The sequence below is a fragment of the Leuresthes tenuis genome, unplaced genomic scaffold (genome assembly GCF_036924035.1).
Source record: "Leuresthes tenuis unplaced genomic scaffold, fLeuTen1.0.hap1 SCAF_23, whole genome shotgun sequence".
Lineage (NCBI taxonomy): Eukaryota > Metazoa > Chordata > Actinopteri > Atheriniformes > Atherinopsidae > Leuresthes > Leuresthes tenuis.
In genome coordinates this window covers 9771071-9792153 of record NW_027325377.1, presented here as the reverse complement: position 1 = coordinate 9792153, position 21083 = coordinate 9771071, and the positions used below count along the sequence as shown (strand labels likewise).

Below are 21083 nucleotides of genomic sequence, written 5' to 3'. Positions count from 1 at the left end.
GTTTTTCCACAGTTTGCAATTTATGATATGAGACTATAACAATCTGTCTCTTTTAGAGGAACCTACTCACTGTTGACTATACTTATGGAAGACTTTGTCACTGTTGATTACATATTGCAACCAGTGTATTGACATACTTTGACCAAAGATCAAATATTTGCTAAAAAAAACTCACCCTTACAAAACAAAAGTCTCTCCTATCAGCACAGAAATGATCACATGGGCGTAGTTGTTATCATTTCTCCCAAATAGTTCGAATAACATCAGTCTTGTCTCCTCTTGCTCTCTGAAAAGAGAAAAAAGTTTCCAGGAGCAGCCAAAGGAATGAAGATCTAGTCGTCAGAGGGATAATGGAGTGGAAGTGTGAGGGATAAATTGCACAGAAGACAGCAGTTCAGTACACCGTTTTTCCTCTCAATGGAACAAGAAGAAGCGGCAGCTTTTGCAGATGGTGGCTCGCAGCTAGTGTTTGGGATCGAGCGCGAGGTCTACGATGAAGCTTTCATCAGAACACAGCTTCTCCACCGCAAAGACAATTCCACCACCCTCCGTCAGAGGCTGGCAAAGAAGTTCCAGTAAGTCCAGATCCTTTAAATCTGTCTGTCCTACTTCTTAAACTGTCAACTTAAACTGAATGGTATTATGACCACTTATAAACTGAATTATTAGTCAGTTAACTGACTAATCATTTGATTAATTTACTGATTTTTCTGGTTAGGACTCTCTGCCAAGACCCAAACTATAGAAATAATGGACCCAGATGATGTTGATGTGTGTCAACATCAAACTTTAATAATTTTTAAGTAGGACCTTGTAAGTAGTTATCTTGCTAAGGAGACAGACAGGCAGACAAACAAACAAGCAAACAAATTGTACCAGTCACACAATCTCCTTGGCAGAGATAAGGACGCTGAAAATATGCAGCCGTACGACATTCGTGGTATGTATGGAAGCTGCAAGCCCTTAAACCTGAGGCCAGTTGGCTGTCTGCTTGGATGTGAAGCGAAGTAACCAGTTTTTTTTTTTTTCCTTCTTTTTATAGTCTATAAAATGTCAGTTTGTCAAAAATGCACATCACCGCTTTTCAAGAGCCCGAACTAAATCAAACTAAATTTAGTTGAATTAACAACAAAGTACAGTGTGTACTTGATGAACAAACAGAATTCTGTACAGTGCAATCTTCGCCGAAATTCATTCGCAGCCAGACTCTTGTTGTTTTGTCATTTTAAGTCATTTGTTATCGTTTGATTTTGGTAATAGGTTAAAAGTTGCCTAATTGGTACATGCTGCTGCTTGGGTGCTGTTTTCAGCTTGTGAGAAACCACACAACCACAAAGTATTATTTTCAACCCCCCCACCAGAGCAGCCAAAGGTTCCCCGCCGAGCCCCGCCCCTACTAGAGCAGCCGAAGCGACGGAGCCCAGCCCCACCCCCTTCTGTCCCTTCACGCTGCCACCATGTACTGTCTCCGCAGTCTGATGTGTGATGTGTGGAGGGTCCAGGCTGTGTGGATTCTGACAGTCGTGATTTTTCCCAGGACTAGCTGGGACCCTGTTTATTAGAAGATTTTAAAATTTCTGTACTTTTAGGTGACAGAAGGAGAAATGTGGCCCAGTCAAAACACAGAGAGTTGCACTCAAAAAGATCTTTAAATAAAGTAAACATATGTTGTGTGCCACAGACTGCTCCCAAACACGAGGGGGCAAATAATACCTCTAAAACACTTAAGTTGGCTTTATTAAATGTTAGATCTTTAGCTGGGAAAACATTCTTAATTAATGATTTTATCACTGAGCACACCCTGGATTTTATGTTTTTACCTGAAACTTGGTTAGACCAAAATAACAGTACTGCTGTTCTCATTGAGTCGACCCCTCCTGGTTACAGTTCTATCAGCGAGGCCAGAGTGAGCAGGAGAGGAGGAGGGATCGCAGTCTTATTCAATGAATCATTTCAATGTAAGCAGGTATCTCCTGGAAGTTTTCAATCCTTTGAATATATGGCTATACAGCTGAAGGCCTCACCCAGAGTCCTGTTTCTGAATGTTTACAGGCCCCCTAAATACTGTGCAGATTTTTCTGATGACCTCAGTGAACTGCTGTCTATGATCTGTGTTGATTTTGACTGTATAATTATTGTTGGTGATTTTAACATCCATATGGACAACCCTCAGGACAGAGGGACTATAGACCTGAGTAACACTCTGGACAACTTTGGGCTGACTCAGCATGTAACAGAGGCCATGCACAGTACTACTGCAACGCTCTCCTAACTGGTCTCCCAGCCTGTGCTGTGAAACCTCTGCAGATGATCCAGAACGCAGCGGCGCGTCTGGTCTTCAATCAGCCCAAAAGAGCACACGTCACCCCTCTGTTCATTGAACTCCACTGGCTACCCTTAGCCGCCCGCATCAAATTCAAGTCACTGATGTTAGCCTACAAAGTGCTTAATGGAACGGCTCCCATCTACTTGAATGCTCTTGCAAAGGCTTATGTCACAACTCGGTCACAACTCGGTCCCTCTGTTCGTCCCAGGATTGTTGTCTAGCAGTGCCTACACCACGCCTAAGACAATCCAAACTCTTTTCATGTGTCGTCCCACGATGGTGGAATGACCTACCGAGCGCTACCAGAACAGGGGCGTCCATGTCTATCTTAAATACCCAGCTCTTCAGAGAGCATCTCCTATCCTAGCACTTACCTTGTACTTCCTTACCCCCTCTATCTCTGCACTTTATCTTTCTGCACTTCTTTCTATGCCTACACTCTATCTCTACTCTGTCACCTCTGACATAGTCAGACTAGTGGGTTCCTTCTATGTAGTTTATTGTTAGCTTTATATAGCTTGTTAAATCTTCATTTGTAAGTCGCTTTGGATAAAAGCGTCTGCTAAATACATAAACATAAACACAGTAGGAGGCACACTCTAGACTTAGTGATCTCTAAGGGTCTGAGCATTTCAAAGATTACTGTGTCTGATGTGGGCCTGTCTGACCATTCCTGTGTTTTCTTTGAGAGTACGATTTCAGTGCACACAAATGTCTCAACAGCAGTGATCTCAAAACGGTGTGTAACTGAAAACAGTAGTGAGATCTTTAACCAGGTCTTCTCTTTAACACCTGCCCTGTCCGGGGGTTCAGTCAGTGAGCTCGTCAGTAGCTTCAATACTAAAATGTTAAATGTTATGGATACTATTGCTCCCATTAAGGTGAGGGTTATCTCTGGAAGGAAGAAGTCTCCATGGCGAAATTCCACACTGGTGAAAAATGGGAAAAGAGAGTGTCGGAAAGCTGAGCGCAGATGGACAAACACATTAAGGCAATAACAAAGTCAGCCTACTATCACCTTAAGAATATATCAAGGCTAAAAGATCTGATGTCTCAGCAGGACCTGGAAAAACTAGTCCATGCATTCATCTTTAGTAGGCTTGATTATTGTAACGGCATCTTTACAGGTCTACCTAAAAAGTCAGTTAGACAACTGCAGCTCATCCAGAACTCAGCTGCTCGAGTCCTCACTAAGACCAAAAAAGTGGAGCACATCAGTCCAGCTCTGAAGTCTTTACACTGGCTGCCTGTCCATCAGAGGATAGACTTTAAAGTTCTGATGCTGGTCTATAAAGCTCTGAATGGTCAAGGACCAAAATACATCAGTGACCTCCTGACCCACTATGAACCTTCCAGACCCCTCAGGTCATCTGGATCCGTTTTTTTTATCAGTTCCCAGAGTCAAAACCAGACATGGAGAAGCTGCATTCAGCTTCTATGCTCCACATGTATGGAACAAACTCTCAGAAAGCCTCAGATCAGCTGAAACACTCAATGTATTTAAGTCCAGGTTGAAGACGCATCTATTTTCAGCTGCATTTGAATAAGCTTGAGTTTCAAAACGGAATCATATTTTAACTATTGATTTTATCTTTCATATATATAATTTTTTCAGATTTTATCTATTGTTCTTATTTCTTTCTTTTGTTTAAATTTTAAATCATGCTTTTTATTTCTTTTGTTTTAATGTCTCTATAAAGCACTTTGAATCACCTTGTCGTTGAATTGTGCTATACAAATAAACTTGCCTTGCCTTAAGTATTTCAGCAAGTGCTTTTATGTCTTACTGTGGACCTGTTTTTGTCATCGTGTCAGTAGCATGCAAGACCCAGCCCTGAACTTTATTGGTATGTAGTTGGGATCAAGTAAAGGCCAAGTTTAAATATGGTTGAAATGTGGCCTTTGAATATTAAGTATTCATGGACTGGGATCACAGCGTAACAGGTGTCACAGCTGGCGTGGTCCCATCACAGTCTGCGCTCTACATTTATTTGAACATTGAATAGTTTATGTTTATGCAGATGCTTTTATCCAAAGTGACTTGCAGGTAGGGTATGGGGGTCTTGCCTAAGGACCCCTACTGGAGGTAGTACCTTTCATGAACCCAGGTCTCCCTCATGAAAGGTGGCAATCATACCACTACACTATCCCAGTCACCCCTATCCCAGTTTAAAGTTTAGCTTTTCATTTCACTGAGAAATTCTAAATACATTTACCTGGAAATGTAACTATGTTTTAATGGAGGATCACAGTTATGTTTTATTGTGGCTCGGGCTGGAGCTGTGGTTTTCTAAAATGGTTTGTTCTAAATGTGTGCTAAAGTTGAATGAGAAGTATATCACTGGTTTGACTTCAGCCCTGTAAAAGACACTATGGTGGCATAGATACAGTGTGTTCCCAACATTGTTCGGTTTCGATGTGTAAAATTAATTTTACAGCCTTCACAAAAAAAGAAAAAGCATGAACCTATTTCATTCAGTGATCATCAGCTTTTGGTTGGATTTGAGAGTGACTAAATATCTCTTGTCGGACTCTATCATATATCATGCTTCTCTTACGTGTTTACATTAAGTGGCAGATGAGTCCAGCATGCATTGTATTGAGCATCGGGTCCTGGAGCTGCAGCCTTACTTGCCTGGATAATTCATTTTATTGAATTGCATATTGATACAAATGTTTGTCTCATTTCATAGATGTTCATCAAGCAGGGCCAAGGCTGTAGCTCTGAGTTTGCTGCCTATTCTAACATGGCTGCCATCCTACCCAGTGAAGCAGTACCTCTTTTCAGATGTGGTCTCGGGGCTCAGCACTGGAGTTGTGCAGCTCCCACAAGGTCAGTACCCTGCATTTTCTCAGTGGCACCACAGAAGCCACAAGCTAAGGCAGTCATCTGGAATGACATAAGGGTTAATAAGTGTGAAGGGCCAGCTGCCAACTCCTGTGGGCCTGTTTTGGGATTCACACTGTCCTTGTTTTGGACTTCACACTGTCTTTGTTTTGGTATGACTGTGCTTTGACGTTGTGATGCAAGCACTTTGCTCTGGGACTGTTAGTTTGAATCTCTGCCTTTCTTCTGCCTCACAGGACTAGCCTATGCAATGCTTGCTGCTGTGCCTCCAGTTTATGGTCTGTACTCCTCATTCTACCCCGTCCTACTGTACACCTTCTTTGGCACATCCAGGCACATTTCAATAGGTAAGACCTCTCTTGTAGAGCCTCAGTTTTTGGGTCATAAATCTATTTGTAAAGGCTACGACTGGTGGCATCATTTATTTATGCTACAAGACAAAAAAACTAAACAAAAAGAAAAAAACACAAACACCATAAAGGCTAAAGATACAACATTTGCTTAGATTATTGAGTATGTCCCTATGGGTGTTGTTTTACAGGATTTTAAACCTGGGTATACATGACAGAAAGTTTACATTTTGCAACTCTCTCAGCTTGAAGTTCAAATTCAAGGTCAACTTTATTCACAGAGTGCATTCAAAACAACAAATGTTACCAAAGTGCTGAAAAGTCACCTGAAATTTACAACTAAAAACAACTAGTCGTTGGTTTTCACCTATGCATGAATTGATACTATCTTTTGGGTTAGCTCTCATGCTGGTTGGCATGCTTTCTTATCTAAATTAAAATTGTAAAGTTGTCTTCTGAAGGCAGTCAATAGTCTTCTTAGACAGCCGAGTTGCTCTCCAAAGCCAGCTCCAGGATCCCTGTCACCAGTCAAGACTACCAACTGTCTCTCTCACACACACACAGGCAGCTGCATTAGATGGTGCATTACATCTGCTATGTTAATTGTGAGATTATGAGCTGAAAGATATGGAGGAAATGATTTAATTCAGTTACGATAACTGTGCCCTCAGCTGACGTGAGCAGCAGGATTGTGAAATTGCAGTAGCCGCACCCTCGTCATCCGTTTATGCACTTCCTCTTCTTAAAGCAATTCCAAGTCGGCTCAGATGTCAGCTGACTAATAGGCACAATAAAGCGCCAAAAAAATTTTGAAACAAAAGTGAATCAAAACAAAGTGATGCACACAACGAGAAGCAGTCACCTTCACTTTAAATTGGTCTCTGCCCAAAATTTCCCCTTTAGCACCATGGTGTGGAAGTAATACCTCAAGTTGTAAAGGTGAATAACTGGGCAGTTGTTCAAGTGCTAGGCACGATGGCCTTTTAACTCAGGAAATATATAGGCTCAACAGATTAACTTGAAGAGCGTGACCCCATCCTGCCACTGGACATCACATGCAGCTCTGAGAATGAAAATAAGTGGGGCTAAGGTGAAGAACTCCTCTATTTGGGTTTGTGCAAATGCCGTCACTGATAAACAAGACTGTATTGCTGATAAAGAAAACTGTTTGACTGCAGTACACATGCAGACATATCATGACGTGCAAAGGCAAACACTGAACATGACTTTTAAGAAAACATGCACTAGGACACTGATACACATCACCAGTAATTCCCAGTAAGTTGGGAGTATGTAGTTTGCTCACATTTAAAAAGACACAACTTTACTGTAAATGACTGTGAAACAGTTTCATAAGACCCCAAATAGGACAAAAATGGACAAATATGTATACGTCTCGTTGTACATTTTTAAGAAAAAAAACCTATGATCACAAACTGGAAGGACTTGCATGTGTCTTTGAAGCCAAGTTATAGTGGAAATATCGCATACAAGTTATGGCTGGTTTTTTTTATTATTTTTTTTTATGCATAGTTATGTTTTATTTATTTTTGTTGGTTTTAAGTAGTTCTTGGAATAACTCGTCACTTCCTCAATCATCTGGAATCACTAAATCTGAATGACTTTTTGTTCGGTCATGGTAACGCTAAAGCCTATTTCAAAAAAGGCTTGAGGTGAATTAGGGAAGGGGGAAACGACTTTGTGAGTCACGTCAAAGATCTTTCCCAATTTTCCTCTTGTGGATGTCCACAGTTGTTGTTTTGTTTCTCTTTTTGAAATAACAGAGGAAATTTCTGATTCGGACAACTACTTCTTTTACTGAATTATAACCACTAGCCTCGTAGCCTATACTGCGATCCTCTGGCAACACTACACATCCTAGTTTATTTACTGCAAACCAGTCAATGGGAAATGTGTGATTAATTCATCTTTATTTAGGCTTTTTAAAAGACTTATTCAGATTTGCTTTGCTAGTGAATGGAAACCCAGCTTTGTGTGGTCCTGGGATAATTATAAAAAATGTTGAAAGGCCTACACACTTATTTATGCCCCATTTTATTGAGTTTATTAATATCCAAATTAATAGTTGTCTTAAATATAGTAATGTGACCTTCTCTTAGTCTGGTTGCCCTCTGCAGTTACTGCCAGCAAAGGCATCCTGAGTTCAAACTGGGTAAACTCTTTTTCACCCATCCAGAGCGGACATTAGTGAAGCTATTGATTAACAGCAATGAGTTTTTCTGATTTAGTTTCTACTCTTAGATACTGTAACCTCTGGCTGATATTTAAAGAATAACTTTAACTGCTGTACAAGTGTTGGTGCCTTATCTCTCTCACGATGGGATGCAGTCACAACTCCTCACACAGTTTATGTGCACGATTTGCTTACACTTAACATAAAATAGATGTAAGACCATTTAATTGTGTAAAGTTTGACTGATAAAGGTTAAACTGATTGTGTTTGTGACCTGCAGGCACCTTTGCAGTAATAAGTCTGATGATTGGTGGCGTTGTAGTAAGGGAAGCCCCAGACTCCATGTTCCTGTACAGTGTCAATGGCTCCAACGTTTCTGTAGCCGTGAATGAGGTAGCGCGTGACGCCAGGAGGGTCCAGGTGGCCGTGGTGCTCACCACCATGGTGGGAATCATTCAGGTCAGTGAAAATTAGATGAGGTGGTCAGTCTGCCTTGGAGTCCCCCAGAGTGACTGTTTGGTTGGGACATCTGAGTACAGGAATACAACATGGTCCCATTTTCTCACGCTCAAAAATGACTGTTTACACAAAGCAGTAGGTCGCCTGAATCCCTGTTGATATATCCTCTTGATATGAGTGTTTCTGTTTCAAGCAAAGCAATCCCTTCTCAGCTTTTGTTTTTTACTTTCTTTTTAGATTGTCTTAGGTATTCTCAGGTTTGGCTTTGTGGCAATCTACCTCACAGAGCCTCTGGTGCGAGGCTTTACTACGGCAGCATCTGTGCACGTTGTCATCTCCCAGCTCAAGTACTTACTTGGGGTGAAAACGCAGCGTTTCTCTGGGCCCTTGTCTGCTATTTATGTGAGTTTAAATAGCTTCTAAGGAAGCTCCCTATTTTGGGATGCATGTCTCATGTCATGCAGATTTGGATGTAGGTTATGCTTTGCCAAAACAACCAATTAATCACTTGCATTGCCATCCCTGTGTCACAACAGATTGTCAAAGCAGTACTCGGTGAGATCACCAGAACAAATATAACCACTCTCTCCATTGGCCTTTCGTGCATCGTGTTCCTGTATGTTGTCAAAGTTCTCAACGAACGGTACAAGAAGAAGCTGCCCATTCCCATTCCTGGAGAGATCATTGTGGTTATTGTGTCAACCGGTGTCTCTTATGGTTTGTCCTTATCAGATGACCACAAGGTGGACGTGGTTGGGAATATACCAACAGGGTAAGTTGTAAGCTGATGAAATTTACTTGGCCTCTTTACTGTGTTGTAAAAAATGTGATATATTGGGATTTTGTCTTTTTAATCCCTTATTATCTAGGTGTAACAGAAACCATTATAATATCTCAGCTGAAAAATATTGACACAGTGGGATGGATGACCTGCAAGTGTTTTCTCTTGTGTTCTCAGGCTTAGGCCCCCTGCAGTCCCAGAGTTCTCTCTGTTACCCAATTTGATAACAGACTCGTTTGCTGTAGCGATTGTAGGATTCTCAATGGGCATCTCACTCGCCAAGATCTTTGCCCTGAAACACGGCTACAGTGTGGAAGGCAACCAGGTGAGTGTGGCCGTATGAGGAGCTGATCACATGCTGATCATGAGTTCCTGGCACAGTGAACTCTAGCATGAATTGACATATTTCCATGCTCTTAGAGACCAAGCAGTCGGATAAGGACAGGAAAATATGTTAAAACATTTACCGTAAATTCCGAACGATAAGCTGCTACTTTTTTCCCAGGCTTTCAACACCGCGGCTTATAATATGGTGCGGCTAATGTGTTTTTTTTCTGTTTTTTTTTCATGCCGCCAAAAACATTTTGCCTCGTAACATGAGACCAATAAAATGAACGAATAGTTCGCAGTGGTCCAATGAAATTGTACGATAAATCAAACACACTTACAATACTAAATTATTGTAAATCGGTCATTTGTACTCACCCTCAACACCCTTCTGAGGCTGTTCAATTCATAAACTGAAGAAGATGACTTTGATGGTTTTAGTGAGCAGGAGGAAGATGAAGAAGGCAATCAATTACTTTTTCCTGGTAGGCTAAAAAAGTATTTGCGCCACGTATTTGTCCGTTATGGATAGGTATTTAAGCTAAAATCATCAATGTTACTGGCACTGTTCGGGGGATAAAGCATTTACGCCATATTTGTGCATTACCGATTGGTATTTAAGCTAAAACCATCGATGTTACAGGCACTGTTCAGAAAAAAAAGCATGTGCAGCATGTATTTGTTTATGTTACCATACGTATTAAATTAAAAGTTTAAAAATCCTCACATGTAACATCTTTCTGTGTAAATATCTATTAAAATGTGGACACCCACGGCTTATAGTCTGGTTTATACAAGCACAAAATGGATTTTCTTTTTAAAATGAGGGGGAGCGGCTTATATTCAGGTGCGTGCTATAGTCCGGAATTTACGGTACTAAAAAAAGGTGAAAAATCCCCCCTGATGAGTTTGTTTCAAGATTTAACAGCGCTCAGCCCTTGGCCAAACCTTTCGTGCCATCAGGACTGTCACTTCAGTGACTCAAACTAAGGCACAAAAATGAATAACGAAACAGAACATTGGTTGGGATTTTCCCAATGTGGGGTTGGAGCCATCATAAAGCACTTGACAAACACGTTGACTCAGTAGTGAATAGCCTGTCAGTGCTGTAGCAATAAATGATACATCAACCAGCAATGATTGGTTTGCCAGAGCTGTCAAACAGAAAAAAAGCGCTTAGAAAAAAAGTTTAGGCACTGAGTGGAAGGATTACACATTTGTCTGGTAAAACATTGTTTCCCAGAATTTTTTCAAAACTTGGGGAAATGGTCAACAAATCAAGTAATTATTTACTGAGAATGCCAGTTAAAATCATTTTTTATTTTAGTTGACCTTTATTGAAATTAAATGGAAAAGAAATACTTTATTTATCTCAAAGTGAAATTCTATTGTTTCAGGGTTTCTTTAAGCAATCATTACAAGCTTTCATTAAGAACAGTTATTGTTGCTAGCAGGAAAGACTTCCTGTATTTTTCTTTGCAGTGAAGCTGAAGCTGAGCTCTATACAGTCTATGGATGCTTATGTGTGCTGGAGCAGGAAACCTCATCACTGTGAAAGAGTGGATGGGTCACAGTGAGCCTCGTGCCTTAAAAGCTTTGGCGCTGTGTTGATGGATGAGTCCATGGATACTGTGAATAAACATGGCTAAAAGAAACCATGACAGAAATATTGAATAAAATATTACCTTTTTATAACGTTTTTATTTTGATTTATTAAAGAGACCAAAAATATGTGAGACCCAAAGTATAATATCTTTCTTCCTTATGTTGAGGGAAATGAAAGTAAAGCATGCAAAACTGGTTAGTTTACAGCAGTTTCTAGAAAATGCTGTGCATCCAATTAATCTTTTTAAACCCTTCTGGCCTGAACTATTTTGTAAACATGTACTTGTTTGTAGTCAGATAGAATATTGACTAACAGATCTGAAAGTTTTGTTCTGAAGAAGTGGGGGATATTAGAATGGCGGATGGATTGCAGTCAAAAAAGAAGAAGGAAAAAATAAGAGCTGCATGAATTGCTATTGGCGAAAGCTTCAAGCATTATTCATCAGTTACAATCTCTGCCAGAAGCAGAACAAGTGAACAAAAACTGCTCTGCAGGTGTCACTCCGTCAGCCTTTTCAGAAACACGTGATCATAGAAAAGAGGAAATAGGTTTTCATGTAGCAGAGCATATCTGCACACAGACTGATACTGGAGTGTAAAAGCAAAGGGAAAATGGGTTTCCGCTTTGTAATCTGTGTGGAGGATTTAAAAACCCTGATTTCTTTAGCCATGCACTGAGCATATCAACCGTCACATGTGTCTAAGAAGCTGCAGATCAAGCTCAGTTTTTCATTCTATCAAATTTCTTTTCCTTTGCTGCTTGCAGGAGCTGATCGCCCTTGGCCTGTGTAACTTCATCAGCTCTTTCTTCCAAACCTTTGCCATCACTTGCTCCATGTCAAGGAGCCTGGTGCAGGAGAGCACTGGGGGAAAAACACAGGTGACTCACAGTTCCACTACAGGAGTAGCTAGCCTCACTATCTCACTTGTCTAAATTGGTGCTGTAAAACCATAATCGTAAAGGACGAGCGATAATGTTTACTTAGTAATCTCTCTTTTTTTTTTGTGTGTGTGTGTTCAGATCGCTGGGCTGCTGGCGTCTCTCGTGGTGCTGCTGGTGGTGGTTGCCATCGGTTTCGTCTTTGAGCCGCTCCCTCAGGTGGATGAAGTGGAGTTAATGATGCAGAGTGTCCAGCTTCCTGCTGGCAGCTCTTAAGCTAAACACATTTGTCTTCTTTCCCCCTCCAGATTGTTAGAAAGACGATGGCTCCACTGAGGTTGTTTTCATGTGTTACTTTTATGTTCTGCAGACAGCGCTTGCAGCCATCATCATGGTCAACTTGCTGGGAATGTTCAAGCAGTTCAGAGATATCCCCAGTCTGTGGAGGACCAGCAAGATCGAACTGGTCAGTTGCGGAATTGCATTTGAATTAAAAAATGTTATTTGGCTTTTAGTTAGGCTTCATAGCTGCAGGGTTCTTGTCTCAATATGTTACTTACATCAACATATCCTTTTGTCATAAAACTGAGCAAGTCACAGTGAACTTTACCAGTCACTTTTGGACTAGTTCCTTTTGGTATCGATACTAAATGAACTATTGAAGGATTCTGGCTTCTGTTTACAACAGTTAAAAAGAAGTTCTACCGGTTATACCACCTACGAGCTTGAGGCCTAACCTCAACACAGCTCTTTGCGATATATGTGTGTAATGTGTCTTTAGGTATTCTTGCATGGCTACATGGTTTCATGTTGCTGTATTTTTGTGTCGTCTCTTTTCTGTCTCAGGCCATCTGGCTGGTAGCCTTTGTAGCGTCTGTGCTGTTAGGTCTGGATTATGGCCTCCTTGTTGCCCTCGCATTTGCCTTGCTAACAGTCATCTACAGGACACAAAGGTACCGGTAAAAGGCAGCTGCCTGTCTACTATTGAATTGTCTTTAGTTTGTAACCATCTCATGATTATTAACTGCATTTACTGAATAAATATGATAGCTTTTTAAATGCAGGTTTGAAAGGTTCTTCTTAACAAAAGAATTAAAGGATTTAAGCTTTTTTCTTGTTTTTCAGCCCCAAAACTTCTCTTCTTGGTCACGTTCCCAACACAGGGCTGTACTATGATGTGGACGAGTATGAGGAGGTAAGTGTGAGAAAAATATAACGTTTTAGTGTAAAGCCAAGACGAACAACTGTTGCCGGAACTCGTTTTGATTTTTTTTTTCTTCTCAGGCATCTGAATACGACGGGATTAAGATTTTCCACTCCAATTCCTCGGTCTACTTTGCCAACAGCGATCTTTATGTGAACGCCCTCAAGGAAAAGGTGATTGCAGCTGTGTGAATTTGTGTCGTAAAACCGAAAATCTTTCTTTGTTTTGACTGCTTTAAAACGAGTTGGGATACATACAGCGAGCTCTGCAACTGACCGCTGTTAACAAGAAAAGTGCAACCGTTCAGGCATGACAGAATTATGAGTGCAACTTAAAGGTAAAGATGTGAGCAAAGAGAGCAACTGGAGGAGAGAAAGACAAGAGCTTATAAAGATGCTCTGACATCGGGGCAGTTTAGTCTGACGTACATTAAAAATTAACTCTTTTTCACTGTGTTTTTTTTTTTTATCTCTGTTAAGGTTAAATTCAGGTTACTAACTTCTGCTAATCTTTTTCAAAGACTGGAGTAAACCCTGAGAAGTTACAAGCAGCCCGGAAAGCCAAAAAAAAGCAGAGGCAAAAGATGAACAGTAACCAAAACTCTCCGCTGAAGATTTGTGCTAAGGTGAGTCTTCCTATTCCTCGCTACTCTTCCCCGGTTGATTTGTAGCCTGTTAACACCGTAGGCTTTGTTGACAATGCAAATACACTGCATACTGTACCTTTTTATTTTCAACACCTATTTCTCTTGTTTGGGCTTGTCTGAAAAACTCGTTTCACAAGGTAAGGGAGTAAGGTTCCTCAAAACTTGTGCCCCGACGAAGAATACAAGCATAGTCTCAAGAAGAACAGTGTTGGGTCCTGCCCATTAATACCGCTTACTTGTATTAAGAATGAACGGAAGGCTTATGCACACCTAAAGCCTGTATTTGTAGATTCTAGAAATCTACAATACCCCCCCACCAAAAAGTTTGCTATATGTCCTTCCATACATGAACCTTTTGTCTGATTTGTTTTAGTACAAGAATGAGGCTGTCATTCATGAGGTTTTGCCTCAGAGCCACGAGGTGCAGGAGCAGAGGAATGGCCAGTTGGAGGACAAACGCAGCGATTCGAACTCTGAGGAGGCCATGTTCCTCGAGCCTCTTGGCGCCGTACACTCCATCATCCTGGATTGGACAACTGCCAGCTTCATCGACTCTGTGGGAGCCAAAGCCATTAAACAGGTTTTTTTTTTCCCCCTTTTTTTTCTTGGGTGGGAATTATTTTCAGGATGATTTGTATACTTTAGTGTCCTTCCTATTTGTGCTACAGTGCCAGTTTAGGACACTTTTTTTTTTTTTTTTTAGAAATGTTCCTTTAATTTGTTTTAATTCAATTTGTTCCTGCAGGTTATTAAAGAATATGCAGAAGTGGATGTTCGGGTGGTCATAGCTGGCTGCAACAGTAAGTATCACATCATGGAGACTATTTTTATTGGGATATGCTCAAATCAGATTTATTTTTTTTAAGTCATTACTTCCACAGGCTGTATGGACATATGCATCAGACTCTTAGAAGTATCAGGCCTTGTAATCCAGCAGAGGGAGATCTAGGATTAGCTCATGTATACAAATTTAAGAAATTCACTTCACCACAATACTGTAGCATAAGCATTTTTTTTTTGTTTGTTTATCTGCTCTAATCTAACTCCTTGCTATTCCACAAGGAAACCTACTGGCTGAGCTGGACACATTAGGGTTCTTCACAGGGGACATGGCCACAGACATGGTTTTCCCCACTGTCCATGATGCAGTGCTGCACTGTCAACACTCAAAATCCAGCCTGCCTGCTGCTCCAGATGAAATGACCTGACAGAAAAAGACGAGGACAAGCGCAAGAGAAGCATTCTGACCTGTACAGCAGATCTGGTTTGGTGGATGCCACCAGCTGACTGCAGGTGTCTGTGTGTATTCCAGCATCCCAGCAGAATAACTGAGCAATCAGTCATATTGAACAGAAATGTTCTTTTTCTTTCAGAGGCTTGTCGACCTCATAATATTTCAAGTGTCCAAACTGTATAGGGAGTATTCTGAGACTGGCGTTCTATTAACTGACATTCCTTTTGAGCTTTACTGTTTTCCAGCTTCAGAGCAGTCCACACTAAGATAGGATTATTGAAAGTTGCACTTTTGTCTTTTTCTAGTTGCACTGTCAAGATTGCTGCTGCAGCTGTCGTCTAAATGACGCCAGAATCCGTTCTGGGAGTCCAGTTTGTGGTCTTGATGTATGTTAAACTGATAATCGTCATCATGCTGGTACCTAATGTTACAGAGAAATGTTATGACATGTGTTATAAGTGTTGTATTTTTAGCTGGTTCTATATAACTGTATATTTAAGTCAAAGCCGATCATAACTGGCATATTTCTTATTGCAACTTCTGGACATTTTTTGTAATAACTATTTAAAAAAAGATAGTTGTGCTGTTACTGAATAACACAAGATGCCTTTCGAGTTAACCATGTGGTTATTTTTAAAACTCATTGAGACTGAAATGTGGAATAAACTTTATTTTCAAGTGAATTAGAGTGACAACAAAAAGAAATTTTTTGACTGTTTCTTTTGACAGGCAAATCAGAAATACTCTTGCACACACACTTAGTTGTAGGTCATGTATCTGGGGGTGGCGCTGAACTTGGCGTAGGATTTGATGACCTTGTTTACAGCCTCCAGGAAGTCTTTCTCTGTGGCGATCTTTCTACGAGCTCTGATGGCAAACATACCAGCCTCTGTGCACACACTGCGGATCTCGGCACCTGACAGGAAACACAACAAATATTTTACATCCAATTCTGCTTTCAGAAAGGAACTCTTAAAAAACTTAACTGGTTGGGGTTTCCAGACAAGAGAACCACATGAAAGCAGGGGCCTATTCAACACAGCCATCACATCTGTTCCCAGGCTTCCACAAGCATTTCTGACTTTCTTGTGTTTGCACTCAGTGACTATTTGCAAACAGATCTGGTGCAAACTATGATCCTGAACATAAATAGGAAATTTTAAATATAATTCATAGCTAAAACCAAGATAGCCTGACAGAAGAAATTAATTCAGCCATTAAGTGGGTTTACATACAAACACCTGGCTTAATTTTCCAGCAATTTCTATAGGAAATTAAATCCAATTTTTAACATTTTAATAGATTTTTCTGTTTAGTAAACATACTCTTGGTCAATTAGAAACAGAAATAACAAGCTTTAAGTGCTTTGATGTAAGTACTGATTTAAGCAATTCGTCCTCCAGAGTTCCTCATCAGGGAAATTTTAGACTGTCTTAACTTTACAGTGACTTATTTTTAACCCCACATTTTCCAAGAGAACTAACAGCATATTAACGAAAGCAGGCAGGAAAATAATCAGTTGTATACGACACTGAAAGCCCAGAGTTATAGCTGAAGATCCCAGAATAAGCTTCAAATCCCACACTGTAGTAAGGGCTCTGGCTTCAAAAGATAAAAGGCCTTTGTTTGAGAGCAACAGCATGTTCTTACACTGCACTATTAGAAATAAGACTGAAAACAAAAATGTATGTTTACTGTAGATATTACACAATGCCCATGTGATTCTGGAATGATCACCAAAAAGCAAGGGAAAAACTACAGTAAGATAAAGCTGTGGAAAAGGGTGATCAATAATAACAGATGAGAGGAGAGGAGAGATCTGATGAGGTTAGACAGGAGACTGCTGCTGAGGGAGTCTTACCGGTGCTGTTGGGACAGAGGCGAGCCAGAAGCTCAAAGCGAATATCTCTCTCCACACTCATGGAGCGTGCATGGATCTTAAATATGTGGGTGCGACCCTGCAATACATAAACAGGAATGAATGAAACTGCAGCAGAGAAATAAAGGATACATACATTCAAGTAGACATGAGAGGGTGCAATCAGTTTAATCGCCAATCATGCAAAGAGGTTTTATGACTGATTCATGAGAACACGTGTCATTTCAACAAGTACAAACTCACCTCCAGGTCAGGCAGGCTGAACTCAATCTTCCTGTCCAGACGTCCCGGTCTCATCAGGGCCGGGTCCAGTGTGTCCGGTCTGTTGGTGGCCATCAGAACTTTGATGTTGCCTCGAGGGTCAAAGCCGTCCAGCTGATTGATGAGCTCCAGCATGGTCCTCTGGACCTCATTGTCTCCACCAGCACCATCATCAAAACGGGCACCTGGAAAAGTTCAAGAACCTTTTTTAAATGATGATAAAACATTTTATATTCACTAAAAAGATTAGAGACAAATGTTGTGCCACTAAAACTAAAATCTGTTAAATAAAGGTTCAAATGAATTAAGAAATGACAGACAAGCAAAAAGAAAATAATTTTCAGTGTCTTCACTGATTAACTTAATTGTATTTAGAAAATCTTTAACAATTTAAGATTTTGATTCCAGCAAGATGTCGTCTAATTTTCCTCTATATGATGTTCCATGCATTTTCAAGAGGAGAAAGTTCAGCATTGTGAGCAGACCAGTCAAGCACACACATGTGCATGTAAGTTATCAGGTCTGGGATTGTCCTGCTAAACTAACCACTGACCTTCTAAGACGTGGCCTTAATGTCAGCATATATCTCTCCAAAATTCCAATATAGACCTCTGCATCAATGGCACCTGCCATGGACACTGATGCATGCCCCTACTATCAAAGATACTGGGGTTTTCACCTTTCGTTGATAACAACCTGGATGGTCTTGAGGCATCAGTTTTATTTTTCTTTTGCCCTAAAAGCAGCTGAAGTGTGGACTCATCTGACAATAGAACAGGTTTCTTCTATCATTATGTCCATCTTGGAAAACTCAGTGGCTTAATACATGGCTTTCTCCTTGTGCAATACAGTTTCAGATTACATTTCTGAATGCAGCCGCAGACTGTGTTGACTTATCATGGTTTTGGTTTAAGAGTTCATGTCGCTGTCCTGATCACGGTGCCAGATGCAGTGTGGCCTGAGGACTTAAAGGTCACACAGACAAATGTGGACTTTATGGGCCGACGTGTCCCCAGACTTTATCTATTTTATATAAAATTGCAAAGAGCAAAAAGTTCTTTTGCAATGACAAATATTGTTTTTGAAGCCATGGTTTTTTGGTGTAACGGAGTAACAACAATATAGAGTTTGGCACAAAGGAGTAAGCAATGACCCATGCTTGGAAAAACTAAGCCTATACCGGATGCTCCTTTTATACTCAACCCCCGACACTGTCACCTTTTTCACCGGTTCATTTGCATATTGTTCACTCATCCAGAATTGTTATGCCTGTATAATCTATACAGCTATTGTTCTTTGCTGTGTAACTTACAAAAAATGTTTACAGTTGTTTTAATATTCCAAATACAATTAAGCTTGTCATTAACAGATTTTCGTCTGTGGAATTTCTGGTCTCTTTTGAAAAAAAAGATTCTCAACTTCTCCAAGAATCAACTTGTTAAATAACATATGTGGTCTTGTTTTACAAGATACGCACCACCAATAGCCCCCACAAATATCTAAATTGTCTCAATATTACCTTTGCCTGAGCACTAATTTTAAAACACGTAATGAACAGTGGCGCAAGTCTTACCCCCAATGGCATCAATTTCATCGAAGAAGATCAGACATGCCTTCTTAGTCCTGGCCATCTCAAACAGCTCACGCACCATCCTGGCTCCCTGTAAACAAAGACATAAAATCCAGTAAAAAAAAAAAAAAAAAGGAAAAAAAAGAGTGAACGTTAATGATAAACAGCAGACACAATCTGAACTCCGGTTGATCCTTTCACCGGTGTGCTCACCTCTCCAACATATTTCTGCACCAGTTCGGAGCCAATGACCCTGATGAAGCAGGCGTCTGTTCGGTTGGCCACAGCACGAGCGCACAGGGTCTTTCCGGTGCCAGGGGGGCCGAACAGTAGCACACCTTTAGGCGGCTCAATACCCAGATTGACAAATCTCTCAGGCTGGTGAAAAGAGGATAAATATTCATATTATTAATAAATATTCATATTCTCTTCTCAAAGGCAGATGATGAGCTCCGTACATCACTGGGTATGATATTTAGAGCACTTGTGAACACTCACGTGGAGCAGAGGGGTTTCGACCACTTCTCTCAGCTTCTCAATCTGCTCCTTACATCCACCAACATCGCTGTATGTCACATCAGGCTTCTCCTCTACCTAAAGAACAACATGTGGACCACAACATCATTACTATGCAAGTCAACAGATGGATGACAATCTTACTTATAAAATAATATTAAAGTAAAAACTTCTTCTCATTAATAATTAAGGCGTAAAGACATTAATATGTCTTTACATCTATTTTATTATCAAGTGCAACTAATTCAAACATGCTATACTTCGCCTTTATGTGAGAGTTCCCCACATTCCTACCTGCATCATGGTGACAGTGGGATCAATCTTTGGAGGCAGAGGAATGTGGATCTGATACTTGTTCCTATCAACTCTGAAGAAACAAAAATTACACTATATTTAGAGGACTGTGTTAAAAGGTATTTAGGTGACACATTCAAATGACCTATCTGCCTCACCCAACTCTCATGCCCTCCTCAATATCAGTTGGAGCCACCTGGTCGCTCAGGTCCACCACAAACTTAGCAAACTGTTTGACATTGATGATATACTTGGGATCTTCAGAGTCTGCATTGATGATCTTTGTGCATCTGTTGAGATAATATTGTAAGTGCCAAATGATTGAATGGTAAAAGAGTAACTCACTGCAGAGTATAGTCTGTAAACCACAATAGACTTTGCACTATTTTAAGAATGGATGGATTCTAACATAAATAACTTATTAAAAAATAATTTTATTTAAATATTAAAAGGCTTTAAAATATAATGGGATCCACCTGAAAGGGAAAACAGTTAGGTATTAGAAAACAAAGCAGTCATATTGCTAAAATACCGACTCAAAAACAAAGGAATGAATGCATTACCTTGCAACCTGCAATGGCTGTTCACTCTGCAGGGTTTGCTTGTCTGCAGCCAAATCCCAAAGCGCTGGTGGAGCCAGGCCTGTGTCAGACTCTTTAATGCCTGTTAGTTAAAAAACAAAAACAACATTGCAGCTGAATTCTCTGAAACAAGTGGTTTACGATTAAAATAAAACACATTTGCCACTGCACTATTGTGTGAAAGTGTTTTTCTGGTTCCACCTGTCAGCTCATTAATCTTTTTAAGAAGCTGCTGAATGTCATCTTCGACTTGTTTGATTTGTCTGGAGTAGGTGCTTTGACCCTGGCGACACAAAGGAAGGACCAAAGTCGATCATCTCCGAAGTAAATGCGAATGTTACAAATTCAAACATAATCACATAAATCCCAAATGTTTAAGATATACTTACGTATGTTTTCAGCAGAGCTATGTCCCCTTCATCCAAAGCTGGAAAACAAAATAAAAACATGAATGAGTTTGCATGCCGACAGTGTCGCAGGGCCGCTAGCATCGTTAACGATGGTAAACACTCAGTATTGTTGGAATATTTATTTCTACTTGTTTTCACACCAAAAATATAGAAGCTATATCTATAAAATGACAGGTATAACAAAATGATAGCAAATTGCAAAAGTTTTTTTGGAGACGACCTGAGCTAAAGTTAGCCAACAGGAGGCAAGCTAATGTCGACGAAGTCTTTCAAAAGCAAACGATGTTTTTAAAAATTAGATTTCAGGTAAACCTCTAATGGGTGCGTCTTCCTTTTCCTCTTCCTTTATCTTCCTTTGGTCGTCTCCTAAATAGTCCGGCATCTTTAATGTGGGAACCAACTGTTTTATCACGAAGAACCTGCGATGCCTCAGCAGCTAAATTATACAATTACACAGCAGCTTTAGGTTTCCGCCACTATGCGCCACATACCGGAAATACAAGTCGGAATTGTATTGAGAATGTACTCTCGACGAAATGTTTTTGTAAACATGATAAATGCTGATAATATTATAAATATTGTAATCCTAAATATCATATTTATTTATATTTTTTATCAGTTGGTTGAGTTTTTGTAAATAATCAAGGAACTATTAAATCTACCTACTGCGGAACTACAAATGTGGAACCATTATGATAACACGGAGCTGTTAATGGCC

General features: G+C 40.2%; 2 protein-coding genes across 2 annotated transcripts; one reads left to right on the top strand and one right to left on the bottom strand.

Moving 5' to 3' along the window:
• The first annotated feature begins 221 nt into the window (after positions 1 to 221).
• Positions 222 to 15537, top strand: slc26a5 (solute carrier family 26 member 5). Its single transcript, XM_072377959.1, has 17 exons — positions 222 to 575; positions 5020 to 5159; positions 5411 to 5521; positions 7999 to 8177; positions 8415 to 8579; positions 8714 to 8949; positions 9136 to 9283; positions 11657 to 11770; positions 11912 to 11989; positions 12141 to 12236; positions 12617 to 12723; positions 12896 to 12965; positions 13055 to 13147; positions 13495 to 13599; positions 13994 to 14200; positions 14366 to 14420; positions 14683 to 15537. Exons 1-17 carry the CDS (start codon positions 418 to 420, stop codon positions 14826 to 14828), a joined length of 2208 nt encoding a protein of 735 aa, XP_072234060.1. The 5' UTR covers positions 222 to 417; the 3' UTR covers positions 14829 to 15537.
• psmc2 (proteasome 26S subunit, ATPase 2) lies at positions 15510 to 20868 on the bottom strand. Its single transcript, XM_072377960.1, has 12 exons — positions 20678 to 20868; positions 20345 to 20382; positions 20157 to 20238; positions 19938 to 20037; positions 19533 to 19664; positions 19375 to 19447; positions 19063 to 19158; positions 18778 to 18942; positions 18568 to 18655; positions 16977 to 17179; positions 16716 to 16812; positions 15510 to 15770 (listed from the first exon to the last, which is right to left on the bottom strand). The coding sequence occupies exons 1-12, from the start codon at positions 20745 to 20747 to the stop codon at positions 15613 to 15615; spliced, it is 1302 nt and encodes a 433-aa protein (XP_072234061.1). The 5' UTR covers positions 20748 to 20868; the 3' UTR covers positions 15510 to 15612.
• Between the last annotated feature and the right edge of the window lie 215 nt (positions 20869 to 21083).